Consider the following 18,634-nt stretch of genomic DNA (forward strand, 5'->3'; position numbering starts at 1 on the left):
CTCCTCAAATAACACCTCACTGTGCCTCACCCAATCTCCATCAAACCTTTTGTCCGCCCCATTCTTCCCTTTCTCCAAGCTATTCTGAAATCTCTGACACACCTTCAACAGCTCTCCCTACCTCTTCCTCCTCTTCCACATCTTACCCTACCCCTCCCCCCCCCTGTTCTGGACCCGATGCTCCCCCTTCCTCTTCATTAACGGTATGGACCTCAAACATCCGGGGCCTTCGCTCAAACTTGACTGACCTCTCCATACAGGTTGCTTCTGACAAACCAGATGTGATCTGCTTAACAGAAACTTTCCTCCTTCATGATGTCTCTGATGCCTTGGTATCTCTCCCAGGTTACTCCCTCCTCCGGTATGATAGACCTGAGCCTCGTCCTGGAGGTGGGGTTGCTATCTTTATAAAAAACTCTCTTCCTCACTCGCCCTCCACTGCCCTCTCTCCACCTCACCCCCAGGAATACCTTTGGCTACGGCTTCCCCTTCGCTCCCACCTTTTGTTCATATGTGTGTTGTACCGTCCACCAATCAGCGATGACTCCATCTACATCTCACTGTCTGATAATATGGACCAACTTCTATCTACCCATCCCAACTCTCTCTTCCTCATATGTGGTGATTTCATTTGTCACCATGCCAGTTGGCTGGGTGTGGGTACCTCTCTCACCAGCCATGGCTCTTCAGCAAAGGAATTCTGCGACTCACTGGGACTGACACAATCTGTCAATTTCCCGACCCGGATCTCAGTCAACGGAGCATCTTCTCTTCTGGATTTGGTTATGACAAACTTCCCTGAAAATGTCTGCTGCTCTTCTTCTGCTCCAATCGGCTCATCTGATCATGTGCTTGTCAAAGTGGACATCTCTCTGACCATTCTCAGAGAGCCTCCTCAGCGTCGACGAGTCTGGCATTTCACTCAGGCCAACTTGCACGGTCTTCAAGCAGCCATCAATCATCTGGACTGGTCTCCCATCTCTACCGCCTCTGACATCAACTCATCCTGGGAATTCTTTCAAAGTAAATTGCTCTCTCTCATGCACAGATTTATACCATCTCGTCTTCAGTTGTCATACCCTTCCTCCCGTCCATGGTACACGGAATCTTGTGGTGAGGCTGTTGCCCTGAAACAACTTGCTTTCGTCTCCTGGAAAGCAAATCCAACGGAAGGAAATCTCATTTCCTTTCACAAAGCCCGAAACAAGTGTGTGTCCACCCTCAGGAGAGCCAGGAAACAATATCTCACCATTCTCAAGACCGAACTCTCTTATCTGTCTCCCTCTTCCAAATCCTGGTGGCGTCTGGTCAAATCTGTTTCTGGTGTTTGTTCCCCCTCCATCCCCTCCCTCACCTCAAACGGCTTAACGGCTGACTCCGCACGTGAAAAAGCTGAATGCCTCAACTCTGTGTTTGCCTCTAAATCTTGTGTCCCAAACCCATCCCTCTCTGTACCCACCGTACCCAGTCGTACCCAGCTGCTCCTGGACTCTGTGTCCTTTCCTCCTGACAAGGTGGAAAAGTTTCTGGCAACCCTCGACTCTGATTCTGCAACTGGTCCTGACGGCATCAGCCCACGGGTCCTAAAATCATGTTCTTCTGCACTTTCACTCCCTCTTTCTGTTCTCTTCACCCTCTCTTTTGCTCAATGTCATCTGCCATCTGCTTGGAAATCAGCCAACATCACCGCTTTGCACAAAAAAGGTGCAAAAACAGATCCCAGCAACTACAGACCAATCAGCCTTCTCCCAATTATCAGCAAAGTCATGGAATCCATCATTGCTTCAGATATTAAATCTTTCCTCTTCTCCAATGGCTTGATCTCTGATCATCAATTTGGTTTCAGACCTGGTCACTCTACTCTGGACATGCTGCTTCTGCTTTCTCAACAATGGATGGAGGTCCTCAACGCCAAACAGGAAATTAGAGCTGTCTCCCTTGACATTTCACGTGCCTTCAATACGGTCTGGCACCCTGCTCTGCTCTCCAAACTCTCCTCCTTTGGTATCCATGGAAATCTCCACGCATGGCTGGCGGACTTCCTCTCTGGTCGTAGTCAACGTGTGGCCCTGAATGGGTTTCTCTCATCTCCTCTTCCTGTTCAGGCTGGAGTTCCCCAAGGTAGTGTTCTGGGCCCTGTGCTTTTTCTGGTCTTCATCAATGATCTCTCTGACTCTCTTGAAAATCCTCTCTATCTCTTTGCTGACGACTCTACTCTCTGTCGCTCCATTCCTCATCCCTCAGATCGGCAGTCTGCAGCCTCCTCACTCTCTGCAGACCTGGACAAAATCACAGACTGGTCAAACAAGTGGAACATGTCTTTCAATCCTGACAAATCTCACACTCTTACAATGTCTCTCCGAAAGGACCGACTGGACAACCCTCCCATCTACTTTCTCAACAATCCTCTCCAAGAAGTTCTGTCGCTCAAGCTTTTGGGTCTCACTATCTGCCATGATCTTTCTTGGGAAAACCACATTTCCAAGCTGGCCTCCAAAGCCAGTCACCGACTGGGCATCCTCCGTCGTGCGAAGTCCTTCCTTGGCACACCTGAGCTCCTCACCACATACAAGGCTTTCATCCGCAGCTCAATGGAATACTGTTCCCCCCTCTGGGCTGGTGCTCCTGCCTCACACCTTGCTCGGCTTCACGCTGTTGAGGCCAAAGCTTTCAGAATCATTGGAATCTCCTGCGATGTAGTCAACGCCGAGGGCCTTTCACTCACTCACCGCAGGCAGGTTGGTGGTCTTTCTGTCTTCTACCGACTCCTCTCCGGCCTTGCTCCCCCAGCTCTCTCTGTGCTCTGTCCCCCCAATATTCCTTCAGGTCGCACAAGATCTGCCTGCAACCCTCTTCTGGTTAAACTGCCAAAGTCTAGGCTCTCTGCTCACCTTCACTCTTTCATTCCCCATTTCTCCCGCCTCTGGAACAAACTCCCCCACTCCCTTCAATCCCACTCCTCCCTCCAGGTCTTTAAAACAGCTGTTCACCACCATCTCTTATCTTCCCCCATCGAAAACCTTGATCTTTTCTACCCCCGGTAATTCACCCCAGAGTCCTTGCAGTGTTCATATGTTTTAATCCTCTCCCACCTCCCCCCAAGTCCTCCCGATGTCCCTGCTCTCAAATGTTGTGTTTGTGTCCTTCCCCCTCTCTTTTGTGTCCTTCCCCCTCTCTCCCCATCTTGTCTACCGCTCCCCTTGTTTTTTGTGTTTTGTGTGTCGGTTTGTCTTTTTGTGTGATTAATGTTAGCTCTTTCACGAGCCTCGATCTTGTATACAAAAAACAAAACAAAACAAAAAAAACAAACTGATTGTCTTTCGCAGCAAGAAGTCAATAACAGGATTATATCACAGGTGGCATGACAAAATGGAAGGACAGGTACATTTGACGATTGGCTTCACAATCGGGTATATAAGGGTTGTTGGTTCTGTATTAGTGGAAAACAACTGCTGCACGTCTACAAAAGTTATTGCCGCTTCCTCTGGAGATGGTCCGTCAACTTGACAATGCTGTTTGTCATGGAGTGGTGGCTTTACGAAATTCTGGCATGAAACAGCGTGCTATTGCTCGGCAGTATGGCATCACTCAAGGTCAGGTGTCAAAGATCCTGAAACGAAATGTTCAGAGGCGTGTCCATACTCCAATACCGAGGCCAGGATGTCCACGCAGAACCACAAGGAGAGATGATCGCTAGCTGCACCGGTTAGTCTGCAATGGCCATACCAAGTCAGCTAATCGGCTTAGGGCTGAGTGGCAGCAACTGACAAATGTGCCTGTAACCAGAAGGCTAGTCAACCAACGACTGGTTCAAGCAGGCTATCGTGCCAGGCATCCCCTGAGAAAGCCACGCCTGACCAGACAACACAGCCAGCGCCGATTGCAGTGGGCCAGAGAGCACCGTCAATGGCAGCCAGGACACTGGAATCACGTGACCTTCAGTGACGAGTCTAGATTTCCGGTCTATCGTCAAGATGGCCACGTCCAAGTGCGCAGACAAGTGCATGAAGCCCCAAACAAAGATTGTATAGTGCCACGAGTCCAAGCTGGAGGTGGTGGGGTGACCGTTTGGGCTGCTTTTCATGCAGGGAGCAAAACTGACCTGGTTGTTCTGAATGGAAACCTGAACCAGTTCAAGTACAGGGTCATTCTGGAAGAAACATTGCTTCCATTTGCTCGTGCAGCCTTTCGAGGAAACTTTGTCTTCCAAGATGACAATGCACGGCCTCATCGTGCTCGCATGATCCAACACTTTCTTGCTGACCGTGGTGTAGAGCATATGGAGTGGCCTGCCATGTCCCCGGATATGAATCCGATAGAGAACTTGTGCGCAGAATTAACGCGTCAAATCGACCACTTGGACCAGCAGCCGACCTCTGTGCGTGAATTGCAGCAGGCTATTGTCACTGCATGGCAAGCGATTCCTGTCCAAACCTTGGCAAATCTCGTGAACAGCATGCCTCGACGTGTACGTGCTCTCCTGAATGCTTGTGGGGGTTACACGAAGTACTGAACTGTAATTTTACTGTCCGTAATCCCAGTCATAATTTAGCTTTTGTTTTTGTTGAAATTTTTTTTGGCTAATGTGCAAAATAATGAGATATTTCTGGAAAACGCACAGAAGTTTAACACAGTGCTGTCCGTGAATTGAGTTCGATATCAGTTTACATCACTTTCAAGGATCAATTTATTTGCTTCGAAATGTCAAATGTGATTTTTGTTTCTTTTAAAGGTCATTAACAAAATCTAGAATAATTTCAACATAATTCCAATGAACTTTTGGTGCTAAGTCATCTTGAAAAGTAAGTTCACCCCCACAAAAAAAATATTCCATATTAAATGCCAAGTCTGTATGTTCCCATGCCCCTCTCCCTTGTGTATGTAATATGTAGATGGCTCCTTAGAAAGTCTCTATTTCCCCAATGACAAACAATCTCTAGCACCTCCTCTCCTCTACCCCCTCTTCTTTATTGCTTTCCTTCCCATTTTGCAGATCATGGAAAGTACTAAAATGGAGCAATGAGATTTGATTTTTGTCGCCGGAGGCATGATGTTTTCGGGTTGTCCGTCCGTCCGTAGTCGTGTCCGCCGTCCAACACGGCTCCAAGCTCCGGCGCGAAGAAACCCTTCGTCCGCTCGCTCGCACGCTCCACCAGGCCTCAATGCGACTCGCTCCGTGGCACGCCACGAGGTCCCTCGCTCCAGTACCAACAGCACCGGATCCCGCTCCAAGCACCACGACGAACCAACGTCACCCAGCACGAAGGTCCAGCACGCGAGAAGGAAGAGCCAATGAAGACCAGGGACAAGCGAAGATGGGGAAGGGCTTCAAGCACAGAGAGATCTCCAATACAAAGGGGTCCAGCGCACAGAGTCCAAGAGAGCAAAGAGACAAAATGTCATGCAGCGCGCCCCTTTGTAACCTTCCCTCTGACGTCAGTCTTGGCGCACCACCAACCAGGGCCTCGTAGCTTCCCGCCGTTTGCCGAACCTTCTAGCGCCTTCCCTCCAATGAACAGGCGCTTCCCCACCTTCTCAGTTGCGTTTTCACGCCTCCCGCCCTGATTGGCTGGAGGTTCGCGCCTTCCGCGCCAACCAATCACACATTCCCTGTGGGGTGGTAACAACTCGTCTCACACGATGTTGCTCGGCCAGGTGGTAGTGCGGCTGGCGGCGGCCATCCGGTGGTGCCCCGATCTGGCTTCCTGCCGGTCTTCTTCCAAGGTCATTGTAAGGGAAGGGGAATTATTTACTGTTGCACTAAGGGCCTATTTAAGTGTTTATATGTGTGCATTCCCATAAGGGACAAAGGAATGATTACCAGGTCTGACACACAGGGGTGTTATCTTATTCCCTACAACTATTTAACACACGAACCTCCTTGTATGTTCACAGGTATACTCTTACCCTGACAAACCGCCTAAAAACACAGAACTTATTACAGGTAGATTCCCTATCGCGACAGTTGGATACCTACCTACACAGAACTACCTGGCCCTAGATATTCCTTTACCCCCCGACATAACAGCCCCCCCACCCCCTGGAACCATAGCTCCTGCTAAGTTCACTGCAGGCGCTACCATTCCAGTCTTAACACTTACTGTCTCACACTTAATTAACCTATGAAATAAATCAGGAGGGCTGTGGGAAGTGAGCCGGACTTCCTACGTATTCTCCTTGACATGCTAATCCCCTTAACAATCATGCAAATATGTACAATGATTTCAATTCGTCGCTCCTGTGGTGGGAGGAAACAAACAAACACTCAAAATCTACCTTAACCACAAAACTTAACCTTAACCAAAACTTCAAAAATTCCAAAATTCTATTATACATTTGTACATACCCCGGTCTACAGACCGCATCCCCCGGTGGATGCCACAAGACGTAACCTTACCTGCGGGGCTATCCCAATGCACCCCTAAATTTCCACGGGCCCTGTCCAGGTGTTACAGGTGAGTGACATGGCTCGGTGGATTTCGCCCACATTCATACAACACAACCCCTTAACCGCTCATACACATTCCATAAGTCATCACACACAAAATCATTACAAGCACTTATTTCACCTCCCTGCAGGACCATGGCATAGATGTCATATTCATGTGTGCATTTCTCAACTCGGCAGCGGGGAGGTACCGCACAAGTAAGATGGTGGGGGCGCTTCAGGCTGTGGTGCCCGCAGTCCCAAACACAAGTCAACCGGCTCACAAGTTCATTGCCCCCCCCCCCCCTTTACCTCTTGGCCCCGTGACAGCCCAACAGCCCTTTCCGCCGTTACCCCGCCGGTGAGGGTCTCCACACACCAGGCTCCGTTGCCTCCTGCTTCAGTGCAGCTACACGGGTCACCGGGAGTCTCCTTTACCCCACGGCACCCAACCAGACCCTCCACCGACGAGCTCCAATTTTCAGATACCACTGGCTGCCAGGGGTAATTGCCGCAGAGGGGGGGCCGCAGGCATCGCTCCTCAGAGCTTGATCTGTACCTGCGGACACACACACCTTCCCCACCCACAAGATCCCAAAACACATTTCCTTCACCGCTGCCATTCCATTCTCAACACATTTCGGAGAAGATGGTACCAAAAAGATGTTACAAGAGTTGCCATTGGCCTGCCTTTGTGAAATCCCTGGTTCACATTTTACCATTACATTTCCACAAGCACATTTCAAAACTCTCAATGATTACTACTCACTCATATTTCCATTCTCCACGGCCACATAAAAACACATAACCACAACACAAAAACAAACGCCACCCACAAGACTCTGTGGCACCATTCCATCCCCCTCACCGGCCATGTCATCACCCTCACCCGCCCCCCAACTCCAAATTACCTGTCCCCAATTTACATAAGCAAGTCTTGAAGCCTGGGACAGCAAACATCAAGGCCTTACCTTTACCTTGATTTGCAGGTAATTTCCGGTTGGTCAGGTCCAAAGTGCCATCCACCCTCAAAATCCCAAAATTTATCATTGGACCACTCAAATTCTTCCAAATTTCACTAATGTCCCCACTATACTGGCAGGTATGTGGATCCGCATCCAACGGTGAACTGTTCTAAACAACTACCTGTGGCTACGACAGATCCGCACCTCCACCGTGCAAGGGTCATCGGGACAAGGTGAGCAGTCAAAACGCCAACATGGCCCATGAGTGTCCACAAGGGTGCGACCCACCATCCATCCTTTGGCCCCCCTGCGAGGAACACGGCTGCACCAGCCCCAGCTGGCCAATGTGGTGAGCACCTGCTGCCAACAACCACGACCACACGCACAACCTCGGCCCTGGGGGAGACGGTCGCAGTGCGTGGCATTCCCCTCACGTCACCTACGCCGCTCTCGTCCCCCAGTCCACAGAACTGCAGCCCCCCCGAGTGCCCACCCACACTTGACCACACCAAGGTCCAGTCAACAGCCATGCTCCACCAGGAGACCCACCCAAAAGACATGGTCCACACACCTCGGACACGCACAGCACCACGTTGACCCTCAGACTACACAACTACATCCCCATAACCCCGCGTCCCAAATATTAGCGCAATCGCCCCCGCAACCAGTTGAAGGCTGTGTCCTGCTAACCTATCAATTTTATCACAGCCTCCAACACTTTGGTCGATACACCTGGATCAATAATGGTGACACTGCTCTCAGTATCCACCATGCCATTTCAAAATTCACCCTTAAATTTGCATCTAACCTTAGATTACCCATGCCAAACATTTTTTTCAATTCACTAATCTCACCAAAGAAAGATGCTTTGCCATGCACATGCCAGCCGAGCAAGGCCCATATACTCGGCACGTTACACATAACCGTTCTCATCCCCATGGTTCTCTTCCCAAACCGAGAGTCCATAAATCATAACGGAACATCTGTGGAAGGTCACTCTCACACCATCACGTTCCACAGATGCCCCAGTGGTTGTCCAGTTGGCTATAATCCATCCCTGTCCATGCAGTTCGACCCGCGTCCATAGCCCAGCACAGCATGGCAGGTCACCACATGCTGGCTGTCCCAGAGTCTCAGGAGGAGGGTGTCAGGCCGCATGCCCGGGTGGTCACCACATCAGGCCCACGTTGGCCGTCCGTGGTGCCACCACCAAAGTGCGACCCACAACACCTCCCCCTAGTGGTCCTCAATATACGCCATCCCAGGCCTGTGAGGAACCACCTCGGACCCCCTGGAGGTCTTAACCCCCACCAGGGTCCGGTGACCCTGCCGGCCCGAGCCACCGCTCGGGCGGCGCCCCGACGGACAAGGGACGCCACACTCCACCATACCCCCAGTGGGGCCCAGGTCGTACCACGACACCCATGGCTGGACCCCACGTCCAAATCTCGCCAGCACAGCCCCCCAACTTGCTGGCATCACCAAATTTCGAAAGGGGCAACTTTTGCCCGAGGCCATCCCCAATGACCTCTCCTGGTCCAAATCCCGCAGCCCAGGGACCAACTCCCACCAAGGCTGTTCCAAATCACATTCCCATTGTAATTTTATTTTAGATTTCCTTTTAAACATTTTGGCCCCAGGTGTCCAATCACCGCAGCTGCAGGTAACAACCCCTACCACAAGTTGTTCTGCCCCTCCCTGCAGCTGTTCCACATTCGCTATGGGGACCAAATTGTCTGAGGCTCGATCTCCCGACTCTCCAAGGTCCAAATCCAGCACGGAGCCAACACACTCCCCCAACTGGTTCTGCAATTTCGGAGCCTCTTGTACCCAGAGGTGACTAACAAGGTTGGTGGCAGGAAGGGCATCCGGCCATAAAACATTGCTTCAAAAAGGGGACCAAGGTGCCCCAAAAAAAGCCAACCCCTGCTCTGCGGGGAATAATGGCTTCTAAAGGTGGTTCTTCTTGTACCCAATTGTTATGCATGGTGAGGGTCCCCTCGGTCACCTCAACCACCTCCTTGGACCGACTCACCTCCTCCCCCAAGCTCCTTTGGAACTGGTCAACCTTTGCCTCCATGGGACTGTCCCAGGTCTCCAGCCACTGTATCACATCATCCTAATTATTCACATCAATAATTTGCGGCCCCCACAGATCTTCATCATTACACACCTGGTCCGGTTCCGCCACACGGACCCCCAATACCTCTACCCCCTGTTGCACTGCACAACCGCCCTTGTGCTGCACCATTCCAAATTCATCCCCCTGTTGAGGTGTTGTGGCATCCACCCGGCCCCGATACACCTCCAGGCCAGCAGGTGGGAAACATTCCCTATTACAATTTTCACATTCCCCATTTCCTTCCAAATTTCCTTCCCTACCTTCCACATTTCCTTCAATTGCCATTCCCAATTTGGCTTCCCCCTGTTCCGATTAAATTTCTGCCACCCTTGGCTTCTCCTGGGCCCCATCGGCACCATTCTTTTGTCCTTCGCTCAATTCATTTGTTTGTTCCTTCAAACTATCACTCATTCTTTTGATCTGTTCACCCTGGGCATTAATGATGTTATTCAATCCCCTCATTTCTCCCTTCAATTCCCTTTTCATTCCGTCCTTCAATTCATTCATGTCGGCCATAAATCGCTCCTCCCTATCGTTTATTGCCTTCATTATGTTTTCATACATAGCATGTAAATCCATCGGGTCCATCTTGATAGCAGGGGTAGCTCCACCACTATGCTCAACCCCAACTACGTCCGACTCACTTCCAATGCTCCCCGCCTCTTCCATCCTTTCTTCCATATTGCTCACCTCTTCCATCCGTAAAGAAGAGGTCGCTTTCCCGCGCAGATTTTACAACAGGAACCGATTTAATTTTAACTGACGCGCTGTTCGCGTCCCGCGCACCGATCGACGATGCAAATTTATCGCCTCCGACTACGAAAATTTTGCGTCCAAATTCTCCACACTCTTGACACCAAATTTATAACAGGGTTCAATCCCACTCCTGACTACCAGTTATCGTGCAAATCCCTCAAGGTTAACACCAGGGATCGCGGAAGACCGAACGGCTTTAATGGAGGCGACGACCAAACACGGATTTTGCTATCACAGCACGGGAGAAAGAAGGGAAGAGGAGGAAAAGGCCAAAGCGCTTAACTGTAGAGGGAATGAACTCAAACGAACACGGGTTTAACAAGGAATGGAAAGTAATGCAAGGGTTTATTTTAAATAAAGGTCGGGACAAGGAAACGCGATGATAAATCTAATAATGATCCTAAATTGGGATCCCGCACCCCTCACTTCAGAAATGAACAAAGGACTGAATTAATAAAATAAATGTCTCGTCGTGTACTGGGGAAATGTGGTGCGTCTTATCTTTGTCTGTAGTCGTGTCCGCCGTCCAACGCGGCTCCAAGCTCCGGCGCGACGAAACCCTTCGTCCGCTCGCTCGCACGCTTCACCAGGCTTCGATGCGACTCGCTCCGCGGCACGCCACGAGGTCCCTCGCTCCAGTACCAACAGCACCGGATCCCGCTCCAAGCACCATGACAAACCAACATCACCCAGCACGAAGCACGAAGGTCCAGCATGCGTGAAGGAAGAGCCAATGAAGACCAGGGGCAAGCGAAGAAGGGGAAGGGCTTCAAGCACAGAGAGATCTCCAATACGAAGGGGTTCAGTGCGCAGAGTCCAAGAGAGCAAAGAGACAAAATGTCGTGCAGCACGCCCCTTTGTAACTTTCCCTCTGACGTCAGTTTTGGCGCGCCACCAACCAGGGCCTCATAGCTTCCCGCCATTTGCCGAACCTTCAAGTGCCTTCCCTCCAATGAACAACCTCCTTCTCAGTTGCGTCTTCGCGCCTCTCGCCCTGATTGGCTGGAGGTTTGCGCCTTCGGCGCCAACCAATCACACGTTCCCTGTGGCGTTGTTACAACTCGTCTCACACGATGTTGCTAGGCCAGCTGGTGGTGCAGCTGGCGGCAGCCATCCGGCGGTGCGCCGATCTGGCTTCCTGCTGGTCTTCTTCCAAGGTCATTGTAAGGGAAGGTGAATTATTTACTGTTGCACTAAGGGCCTATGTAAGTGTTTATATGTGTGCGTTGCCATAAGGGACAAAGGAATGATTACCAGGTCTGACACACAGGGGTGTTATCTTATTCCCTACAACTATTTAACACACGAACATCCTTGTATGTACCCTGACAAACCGCCTAAAAACACAGAACTTATTACAGGTAGATTCCCTATCATGACAGTTGGATACCTACCTGTACAGATCTACCTGGCCCTAGATATTCCTTTACCCCCCGACATAACAATACTTTCTGAATGCACTGTATATATGATACAATGGTGGTTCACATTTTGTAGTCTCCCCGACAACACATGAAACACAATGTGCTTAATGAAGTATCACACATCCTTTTATCCACTTACAAACACGCTGACTCACCAACTGTGGGGTCTTTGAAGATCTTCGGGTAAGAGCGGTTGGGGTACCGCCCTCGCAATTGCCACACATCAAAGAAGGGTCTCCAGTCAATGTAGGGCACGACCTGATGCATGTTGTAATCCTCGAACACATGTGTGCCCAGAATCTGCGGCTGCACTGGTGCACAAGGGGAAGTACAACAGTAGTTTGCACCTTGCTCTGTCAAAAGGAGTTCAGACCTGGGCCAAGGGCCAATTTAAACTTGCTTCCTCTCTCTGAACAATCCCAATTAGCAATGAAGATTTTAAGTCTTCAAAATCGAAAGCTGTACAGAATCACAATCACGTAATTGGTGTGTTTTATGCTGTACTTTAGACCAAAAAGAAAAACGCTTAGGTTCCTGGCTTGTGTCTCATTCAAGACGCAGAGAAAGAACTGAAGAAAAACAACAACAACAACAACATGCATTTTAAAGGCCATTTTCCCTGCGAGAGCGGGCGTTAGCCTTGCGGTCCCCATGACAATCTTCTCCATTTTGCCCTATTTTCTGCATCTCTCCTTGTTAACCCCCTTGCCTGCATTTCTTCTTCCACCATCTTTAGCGAAGTCTTTCTCGGTCTTCCCCGTCTTCTACTTCCTTCTACATTCATTTCCATCACTCTTCTCAACCAGTTTTCACACCTTCCAGCTTCACGCCGTCTCCAAGATCCAACTCAACATTTCCTCCATCTGCAGCTCCCTCTGTGCACACCTTACATTTGAATGTAGCTGCCACACTGGTAAATGACCCTCTCAGACCACTACATTTTTGATGAACCCACTCAGCGCACATTGTACACTGAATGGAGTTCACTCCGACACCCTTCCTACACACAGCACAGGGCCACTTCCCAGTTCTTTCCACCTCACCACATGCTTTACCACTTGCCATCACCTTCGTCTTTCCGACGATATTCACCTTCAGACCTTTTGTCTCCATACATTCCTTCCACGTGTTCATCTTTTCCTTCAGTCCATCCATACTTTCCGCAATCAACACCAGATCTTCTGCATACAACAACTCCCACGGTAAACCCTCCTTTACGTTCTGAGCCAGCACCTCCATCACAGCTACAAATAGTAGTGGACTTAGTACCGACCCCTGATGCACTCCCACCTTCACCTCAAACTCACCACTGTTTCCGTCCTTCGTCCTTACAGCTGTGCGTGCTCTTTTGTACATTGCCATCACTACTCTGATCAACCATTCCTCCACTCCTAACTTCCTCAATGCCCATGTCAATACTTTGCGTGGAACCCGATCGAATGCTTTCTCCAGATCAACAAACCCAAGAAACAACTTCTTCCTCTTCTCCATGTACTTCTCCTGCAACTGCCTCACAATGAAAAGCACGTCTGTCGTTCCTCTACCTGGCATGAATCCAAACTGCATTTCGTCGATCTTCACTTTCTTCCTTATCCTCCTCTCCAACACCCTTTCCAATACCTTCATTCCATGCTCCAATAACTTTATCGCTCGGTACGAGCCACACTCCAGAGGGTCACCTTTCCCCTTGTATAGAGGGACGAGGGTACTCAGTTCCCAATGCACTGGAATGCGGCCTTCTTTCACTACCAGATTACAGATCTCTGTCATTCTCTTCACACCCCAACGTCCTGCTGCCTTCAACATATCTCCCACAACTCCCGTCGGCCCTCCCGCTTTTCTACCCTTCATTGCTTTTATCGCTTCCTCAACTTCCTTCTCAGTTATCTTCTCTGCCGGTCCTAAAACTGGGTTACTCTCGATGTTGCCATCCCATTCATTCTCTGTATTCAACAGCATTTCCATATATCTTTTCCATCTTCCTTTAATTCCATCTGGGTCGACAACGATTTGTCCCACTTCATCCTTCAAGCAACTCACCCCCATCACATCACACCTCTCTTTCGCTATCTGCTTTGCAATCCTGAATACTGCTTTCTGACCCTCTTCCGAATCCAAGCGTTCTCCGAACATTTTCCTACATGCCTCCTGCGCCTTTGCTACCTCTTTCTTTGCAGCCTTCCTGGCTGCCTTATAACTTTCATGCTCTGCTGTTTCTGCTCCCGTACCCTTCGCCTTCTGCCACTCCTTGAACTTCTTCCTCTTCTCATCAATCCTCTTTCCAACTTCATCATCCCACCACCATGTTTCCGAGTGCCTCGGTGGTCCTTTTGTCCATCCACATACCTCACCAACGGCTCCCAACAGACTAGCTGTCATTGACATCCAACCACTTTCAAGCTCAACCACATCATCCTCGACCCTACTCAGCCTCTCTTTTAATGCCTCCCTTACTGTCACCTCTTTCAACCTTCATTCTCGGTTGGTACTTCACCCGCCGAGCTCTCCTCGCACCTTTCACCCTTACGTCGCAGACAACCAAGTGGTGCTGTGAAACAGCCTCCTCCCCCGGGATCACCTTTGTGTCCCGGAGGTGCCCCCTATCTCGCCTACGCACCATCAGGTAGTCAACGGTTGTCGTCGACCCACCTGACGTGTATGTAACAAGCTTATTATCCTCTTTCTGGAACTGAGTATTACAAATCAACAAATCAGCTCCATCAGCAAACTCCAAAATCCTTTCACCTTCTCCATTTCTCACACCATATCCGTAACCCCCATGAACTCCGTCAAAACCATCCATACTCCTTCCCACATGTCCATTTAGGTCTCCTCCAACCACAACAACTTCCTCAACTTTCACGTTTTCCATCAGCTTCTCTATCGCACACCAGAACGTGTCCTTCTCTTCATCGCTCCGACCAACCTGCGGAGCATATCCCGAGATGACGTTCACCAAGAGCTTTCCAATCATCATTTTCACCATCATCAACCTATCACTCACTCTAGTCACACTCACCACACTGTCTACAAACTCCTCAGAAAACAGGACACCAACACCATTCACGCCCTCCAGGCACCCTTGCCACACAAACTTGTATTTCTGTCCCTGCCTACCCTTCACCATTCTCACACCATTTCCCTTCCATCTCGTCTCTTGCACACAACATATGTCTACTCTTCTTCTGACCAATACTTCCACCACTTCTCCTGATCTCCCTGTCATTGTCCCTACATTCCATGTCCCAAACCTCAGAAACCGATCTCCACTTCGGGCTGTACCCTGCCCATATGCAGTTGCAATTGTCATGGTTCTCTTTTGAGGCAATGTTTTAATAGCCGGATGCCCTTCCTGACGCCAACCTTCTTAGTCGCCTCTTACGACACGCAGGGATACGGCGTACCTATTCTTATCCAGGGTACACACTGGGTGTGGTCTTCTGAAGAAAAAGAAGGAACAATAAAATCAGGATTATGCCCCCAACACACACACCATCTACATTTCCCCAAGCCTACCAGGCTTAACGTCTGCTGTCCAGTCAATACGTGGGCCATGTTGCCTGGCCTGCTCCAGAGGAAGATACCTGCGGTCCTGCAGATATCAGTTGTAAAGAAAAGCAAAAAAGGAGTTACTCCTCTAATCCAACTCATGAATAGTTCTCCAATATCCCTTTATTATATGTGTTATATGTTTTATGTTATATGTTTTATTATTATATGTGTTATATTGTTTCCTTTATTATATGTGTTATATGTTTTATGTTGCATGTTTTATTATTATATGTGTTACATGTTTTATGTTACATGTTTCATTATTATATGTGTTATATTGTTCCCTTTATTATGTTATATGTTTTATGTTACATGTTTTATTATTATATGTGTTATATTGTTCCCTTTATTATGTTATATGTTTTATGTTACATGTTTTATTATTATATGTGTTATATTGTTCCCTTTATTATCTGTGTTATATGTTTTATGTTACATGTTTTATTATTATATGTGTTATATTGTTCCCTTTATTATCTGTGTTATATGTTTTATGTTACATGTTTTATTTTTATATGTGTTACATTGTTCCCTTTATTATCTGTGTTATATGTTTTATGTTACATGTTTTATTATTATATGTGTTATATTGTTCCCTTTATTATCTGTGTTATATGTTTTATGTTACATATTTTATTATTATATGTGTTATATTGTTCCCTTTATTATCTGTGTTATATGTTTTATGTTACATGTTTTATTATTATATGTGTTATATTGTTCCCTTTATTATATGTGTTATATGTTTTATGTTGCATGTTTTATTATTATATGTGTTACATGTTTTATGTTACATGTTTCATTATTATATGTGTTATATTGTTCCCTTTATTATGTTATATGTTTTATGTTACATGTTTTATTATTATATGTGTTATATTGTTCCCTTTATTATGTTATATGTTTTATGTTACATGTTTTATTATTATATGTGTTATATTGTTCCCTTTATTATCTGTGTTATATGTTTTATGTTACATGTTTTATTATTATATGTGTTATATTGTTCCCTTTATTATCTGTGTTATATGTTTTATGTTACATGTTTTATTATTATATGTGTTATATTGTTCCCTTTATTATGTTATATGTTTTATGTTACATGTTTTATTATTATATGTGTTATATTGTTCCCTTTATTATCTGTGTTATATGTTTTATGTTGCATGTTTTATTATTATATGTGTTCTATTGTTCCCTTTATTATCTGTGTTATGTGTTTTATGTTACATGTTTTATTATTATATGTGTTATATTGTTCCCTTTATTAACTCAACTGGACTATGTCCAGCTGAGTTTTTGTCGATACCCAGTGTCCATCGTCCGCGTCCGTCTGTCGTCTGTCTGTCTGTCTGTCTGTCTGTCTGTCGTCTGTAAACAATTCGACGTCTATGCTCTAAAAGTCACAAATATTGATGAAATTTGATGAAACTTGTTATGCAGCATCTTTAAGACATAAACTAGTTTGGGATTGCATTTGGGCGTTGCACGCACAAAAATGGGCGTGGCAGGGCGGCCATATTGAAAAATCAATTTTTGTCAATCTGGTACTTCGTAATGTAGCTAGAAGGCTGAAACTTGGTGTGTAGACAATATGTAACAAACCTCAACACATATATTACGGGTTTTGACGATGTCCGAAAAATGACCTCGTCGTGACCTATGACATGACGACCCATAAACATCAGTTTGGACGACGTCCAAGCTCTAAAAGTCACAAATACTGATCAAATTTGATGAAACGCGTGTGTGTGTGTGTGTGTGTGTGTGTGTGTGTGTGTGTGTGTGTGTGTGTGTGTGTATTTAATGAATGAATACTTAAACCCTGTTGAACACATCTATTAAAATATTCAACATATCTTGATTCAATACCATACATGTATATTGTTTGGCCATGTCTTTCTAAATAAATTCAAGTCTGAAATCTGAGAAAAGTAATTGTAGTTTTACTTTTCATGCCTCACTTAAAACTCAATTTGTTGTAGTTTCCTGTTTAAACATGAGATACCTTCAACGTTACTGTACCTCTTTAGCACATATAAACTATATAGTTTGTGGTTCTATTATGCATATTCCAACCATATTGATATAGACCAGTTGAGTTCAGGTTCCCTGGAACCTCTAGTTATATGTGTTATGTTTTTTTTTTGTTTTTTTTTTGTATACAGAATCGAGGCTCGTGAAAGAGCTAACATTTATTTCACAAACAAATCAACCAGACAAACAAAATGTATAAAAAGAGGAAGCGGAGGACAAGATGGGGGAGAGGAGGGGAAGCACACAAACATAACATTTGAGAGCAGGGAGATGTGTGGGAGGGAGAGGGCTTGGGGGGAGGAGGCGTGGGAAGGGGGGGGGGGGGGGGTGGGAGAAGTATAAAACACAAGGACACCAAGGACTTCCCGGACAGAAGTTGGTATTTAAAAAAAGTGGTTTGGGGTGAAATTAGCGGGGATAGAAAAGATCAAGGTTTTTGGATGGGGGAAGATAAGAGATGGTGGTGAACAGCTGTTTTAAAGACCTGGAGGGTGGAGTGGGATTGAAGAGAGTGAGGGAGTTTGTTCCAGAGGTGGGAGAAAAGAGGAATGAAGGAGTGAAGGTGAGCAGAGAGTCTTGATTTTGGCAGTTTAACCATAAGAGGGTTGCAGGCAGATCTTGTGCGACCTGTAGGAATATTTGGGGGACAGAGCCCAGAGAGAGCTGGGGGGGCAAGGCCAGAGAGGAGTCGGTAGAAGATGGAAAGACCACCAACCTGCCTGCGGTGAGTGAGTGAAAGGCCCTCGGAGTTAGCTTCATCGCGGGAGATTCCAATGATTCTGAACGCTTTGGTTTCAACAGCGTGAAGACGAGCTAGGTGTGAGGCAGGAGCACCAGCCCAGAGGGGAGAGCAGTATTCCATTGAGCTGCGGATGAAAGCCTTGTATGTGGTGAGGAGCTCAGGTGTGCCAAGGAAGGACTTCGCACGACGGAGGATGCCCAGTCGGCGACTGGCTTTGGAGGCCAGATTTGAAATGTGGTTTTCCCAGGAAAGATCATGGCAGATAGTGAGACCCAAAAGCTTGAGTGACAGAACTTCTTGGAGAGGATTATTCAGAAAGTGGATGGGTGGGTTGTCCAGTCGGTCTTTTCGGAGAGACATCGTAAGAGTGTGAGATTTGTCAGGATTGAAAGACATGTTCCACTTGTTTGCCCAGTCAGTGATTTTGTCCAGGTCTGCAGAGAGTGAGGAGGCTGCAGACTGCCGATCTGAGGGATGAGGAATGGAGTGACAGAGAGTAGAGTCATCAGCAAAGAGATAGAGAGGATTTTCAAGAGAGTCAGAGAGATCATTGATGAAGACCAGAAAAAGCACAGGGCCCAGAACACTGCCTTGGGGAACTCCAGCCTG

The 18,634-nt window shown here is 47.4% G+C and overlaps 1 protein-coding gene across 3 annotated transcripts in view; it reads right to left on the minus strand.

The window, feature by feature from the left end:
• Nucleotides 1–18,634, minus strand: part of MTR (5-methyltetrahydrofolate-homocysteine methyltransferase) — a 141,275-nt gene that overhangs the window by 7,777 nt on the left and 114,864 nt on the right. For all 3 annotated transcript variants that reach the window (XM_068131796.2, XM_078766853.1, XM_068131797.2), the window contains exons 27-28: nt 15,211–15,286; nt 11,850–12,005 (exon numbers count right to left, since the gene is read on the minus strand). In XM_068131796.2, coding sequence (XP_067987897.1) covers nt 11,850–12,005; nt 15,211–15,286 — 232 coding nt within the window. The remainder of the gene's footprint in view (nt 1–11,849; nt 12,006–15,210; nt 15,287–18,634) is intronic.

The sequence above is a fragment of the Myxine glutinosa genome, chromosome 12 (genome assembly GCF_964187855.1).
Source record: "Myxine glutinosa chromosome 12, kmMyxGlut1.1, whole genome shotgun sequence".
NCBI lineage: Eukaryota > Metazoa > Chordata > Myxini > Myxiniformes > Myxinidae > Myxine > Myxine glutinosa.